Below are 2962 nucleotides of genomic sequence, written 5' to 3' on the forward strand. Positions count from 1 at the left end.
ACGGTTCTCAAATCCGTTACTAATACCCAAAACTGAATCCGTCACTAATAATTTTGTTACTAAAAACCAGTTTTTTTTTTTTTTAGTGAGACCTTGAAAATTTCTCTTCTAGGCTCAGGAATAGTGGCATCCAACAAGGATAAAATTAGCCCACGTTATATAAATTAGTAAGGGACTTTCGATTCCCAAGGTCCCCAATTAATAAGCATCATTTATTGAAAAAAAAAAAAAAGGCTAGAATCAGGGTGGAGAGTTGAGAAAAGGCATCATCCATTCAATTGATCCCATTATTAAAAGTATAAAGGATCAAATCTAGTAATTAAGATGGGATGATGTGTTTAATAGACAATACTCAACACCAAAAAAAAAAAAATGCATATCGAAAACGTAACAAAGCTCATGCATTGATTTGAGTTGTATGGTTTTGTATAAAATTTAATATAATTTTAAGTCGAGATATCATTATGAATTTGAAGATTCATTTTAAAAATTATTGAAAGCTATCTCAAAACTATTGAGCCTTTATATATGATTTCTTTTAAAGAAACACAATTTTTTAAACAATAGTAAATTCTTATAGACTGAGAAATTACATAATAAAAATTGAAAAATAAATCACAATCTGGGATATAGGCGAAGAATCCAATGAGTGTGATTTTTAGAATATTAAATAAGTAACAAATCAAATATGTACATAAGTGGACACTTGGGCTCCTCGCATGGAACTAGTCATTAAAGCTAAATAAATGCACTTATTACATAGGCAGAAAATTATTGCACAATTTTAATGAATCGTAAAACAATCCATACATATATACTTATTAAAGCTCGGGGAGCCTTTTATTTAATCTTGCATCAATAACACCTAGCTAGCTCGCTTGCTAGCATGCACATTGGGTTCTTCATTTAAGTTGAAATAGATGGAATGCTCTGCTCATTTCGAAAGAAATTTGCAAGATCTGCCATGGTCTTCACATGCACCAATCTGTCAAAATTTTTGTTGAAATATTTTCTACCCCAAATGCTCGCCCTTTTATAGCTTGTGTTGCCAAATTTGTTGTTCGTGCCCAAGTCAAGGTCTCTATAGTTGAGATATGCACCTCTTGGGGATTTCGAAACATGGGGAGCCATATACTTGTAAAGCCTCCTAAGCCATTCAACATACTGTATGGCTGTTGTATTTTCCTCATCTTGATCCCAAGTCACTCTGTAAAAGATTTTGTATATGTAGCCAGCTCTATGCGGAAAAGGAAGTGCAGATTCTGAAATCTCACTCATTCTTCCACCATAAGGAACCAAGATTATTTTTGCTGTCTTGCCGTCATCCTCATGAATCTTTCCCCATATATTCTCCCACGAAAGCTTGGAAATCGGCTTTGTGACGTAGTCTGATTTCCCCTTAAAGGACCCTATCCCGTCATCACTTGTCCTATTCAGCACATCCTCAAGAGGACTGCCCTTGGGAAATTCTGCAAAATAGTGGATGGATTCTATCCAGCTCATTTCAATACAATCTTTCTTGGCCAAACCTAGTTCTGGGAAGTCGTCACGCATCAGCGAGACTAGTTCATCAATCTTCCCAAGAAACAAGGAAAGGAATGAAACTTGTATGGTTCGTGTGCCTTGCTGGCTAGCACTATTGGCAGTACTTATTAGAGGCATGATGAACAGATCTCTATCAATTTTTTCTGCAACATATTGCCACCGATAAATCAAGTTTATTGCGTTTTGGCTCGTGTCTCTAGTGACATTGAAAACGGTCACTGTTGGTGGGACTTGAACCAATTCTATCTTCCAGGCCACGATGACTCCAAAGCTTGCACCTCCTCCTCCTCTAATGGCCCAAAACAAGTCCTCCCCCATAGATTTTCTGTCAAGAACTTCGCCACTAGCAACTACAATGCGAGCATCAATCACATGATCAGCCGCCAAGCCGTATTTACGCATCATTGTGCCATAGCCTCCCCCACTGATGTGGCCACCAGCACCTACTGTAGGGCACATACCAGCAGGAAAGCCCAGAGTTCGACTTTTCTGGGCAACTGTATAATAAACTTCGCCCAAAGTTGCACCTGCCTGAATCCATGCAGTTTCGTTCTCGACGTCTACATTTATAGATCGAAGATTGATGAGATCGACAATCACAAATGGAACGTGTGCCACAAAGGAAAGACCTTCAAAGTCATGGCCACCGCTCCGAGTCCTAATCTCCAAGCCATGCTCTTTGGAGCAGATGATGGTCGCTTGAATATGGGATTCATGCAGAGGTGTAATGATGACTAAAGGTTTTGGCGTAATAGGTGTCGAGAAATGCATATTATAAATGGAGGACTGCAGTATAGAAAAGAAGGAGGAATTGGCCGGGGTGTAAATGACTTTGGAGATGGAGTCGGAATCGTTGGAACGCAGGGAAAGGCATTGCAGAAAGCTGTCATGCACAGAGGCAGAAGCTGCCCATGCAATTGATAAGAAGAAGAGAAGATGAAAAGAGAGAGAAAGCAGGGAAGGGGTTTGATAGGGAGTCTTCATCTTTGGGTTATTGCTGAATGAGAAATGGATGATGAGGGGAAGCTAGCAGAGTTCTTATATTTATAATGCCTCAAATAAACTGATTTGGGATTTTGTCAGTGTGAATGTACGTAAGAGTCTCATCACGCATATTAATAATGCCTCAAAAATATTTTGACCGTTTATATGCATTTGAATTTATTTCTTTAATATATATATATATATATATATATATATATATATATATATATAAATGCCAGGAACCCGCACTGTCAAATTCAATGCATTATCCAAATTGATTATGTAATTCTCATGGCGTGAACGACTGGCCATTTAGGATTCCGTATTTAACAATGAGCGCAAAAATAGTTGTTGAAGAAACAAATAAATTAAAAAAAAAAAAAAAAATGTTGGCCATAGACCACCAGCTAAGATGGGAAAGGGAACAGAAAGA

The 2962-nt window shown here is 37.8% G+C and overlaps 1 protein-coding gene across 1 annotated transcript; it reads right to left on the reverse strand.

The window, feature by feature from the left end:
• Nucleotides 1-906: 906 nt before the first annotated feature.
• On the reverse strand, nt 907-2529 carry LOC131151475 (berberine bridge enzyme-like 18). Its single transcript, XM_058102715.1, has one exon. It carries the CDS (start codon nt 2527-2529, stop codon nt 907-909), a length of 1623 nt encoding a protein of 540 aa, XP_057958698.1.
• Nucleotides 2530-2962: the final 433 nt, after the last annotated feature.

This window comes from Malania oleifera, chromosome 3 (genome assembly GCF_029873635.1).
Source record: "Malania oleifera isolate guangnan ecotype guangnan chromosome 3, ASM2987363v1, whole genome shotgun sequence".
Taxonomy (NCBI): domain Eukaryota; kingdom Viridiplantae; phylum Streptophyta; class Magnoliopsida; order Santalales; family Ximeniaceae; genus Malania; species Malania oleifera.

Bases quoted from the DNA above. Each gene is read 5' to 3' on its own strand.
- LOC131151475 (XM_058102715.1), bottom strand. From the start codon at position 2,529: ATGAAGACTCCCTATCAAACCCCTTCCCTGCTTTCTCTCTCTTTTCAT.